General features: G+C 48.4%; 1 protein-coding gene across 1 annotated transcript in view; it reads left to right on the top strand.

Moving 5' to 3' along the window:
• The window catches only part of NOL12 (nucleolar protein 12), a 4,749-nt gene extending 3,870 nt beyond the window's left edge, over positions 1 to 879 (top strand). The window contains exon 6 of the mRNA XM_009881899.1: positions 133 to 879. Coding sequence (XP_009880201.1) covers positions 133 to 304 — 172 coding nt within the window. The 3' untranslated portion in view covers positions 305 to 879. The remainder of the gene's footprint in view (positions 1 to 132) is intronic.
• Positions 880 to 1,025: the final 146 nt, after the last annotated feature.

The following is a 1,025-nucleotide window of genomic DNA, read 5'->3' as shown; positions in this document are numbered from 1 at the left end:
TTGGAGTTCCCCGGGGGCGTGTTGTGGTTGGTGTCCATTCCTGCGGAGCCACACAGGGCTCTCCTGTTGTAGTTTCACCTTGTTCCTGCAGACTTTAGTCCCCAAACATTTCTCTCTTCCTACCCTGCACAGGATCTCTTCTCTTACTGCCACGCTGCACATGCATAGCCGGAAAAAGACAAAAGGAAAGCGACCCCAACGTGGGCAAGGCCCACGCAAGAAAATCCGGAAATCCAACACTGGACGAACCACTAAGACTCAGCGGCGGAGGCTGACAGGCAAAATGGGCCGTGACCAAGATTAACAGAGAATCTAGAGCTTGGACCAGCAGCTGGGACAGCACTTCACATCTGGCCTGCTGCTCTTTGGGACCTCTTCATTGTGGGCAAGGGCCTTGTTTACTTGGCTCTCTGACCAGCAGTTAGCCCAGTTCAGCCTTTCTCTCACCTCCTGAGCACTGGCCAGGATCACTAGACGCTGTACCCTGTTATTTATGCAGTGATCTCCAGCTAAGTGTCTGGGTGCCACGGAGTGTCTAAAAACTTCTGCTGGAGGTCATATTCTCTGTTTGGCGTAACACTTCTGTTCTTCAGCTCTTCCAGAGCTGATACTTGGTTTTATCAAAGGAGAGGATCTGGGGCTGAATGCAACAGGCACATGTCTTTAGGGCAGTAAGAGCTCTGCTTCCACTCGTGCATCAGTGCCTGGGCATTTCTGCTGTGCAGTAAATCCTTCTTCCATGGAGACATGGTGTCATTTTGTCTCATGTGTTTCTTCTCCAGTGCCACACCTGAATGCAGGGGTACTTTTTGTTTGGTACCTGTTGTGAGTGAAATCTGGTAACTTTGTGAATAAATCTTTATGAAGTCATTTTGCTAAGAAAAAAAATATTTGTGACTTATTTGAAGCCCAACAGCAACTGTGCTAACACCAGTAACAGCTGGGAAGAGGGGAGATGATGTTTGTTGCTTAAAGGATATTGAAATCTGCTGGTGCTTAGGAAAGGGAGTAGCTAGGAGCTATTT

The sequence above is a fragment of the Charadrius vociferus genome, unplaced genomic scaffold (assembly GCF_000708025.1).
Source record: "Charadrius vociferus isolate BGI_N301 unplaced genomic scaffold, ASM70802v2 scaffold413, whole genome shotgun sequence".
Taxonomy (NCBI): Eukaryota; Metazoa; Chordata; class Aves; order Charadriiformes; family Charadriidae; genus Charadrius; species Charadrius vociferus.
This window is presented reverse-complemented; position numbering and strand designations above follow the sequence as displayed.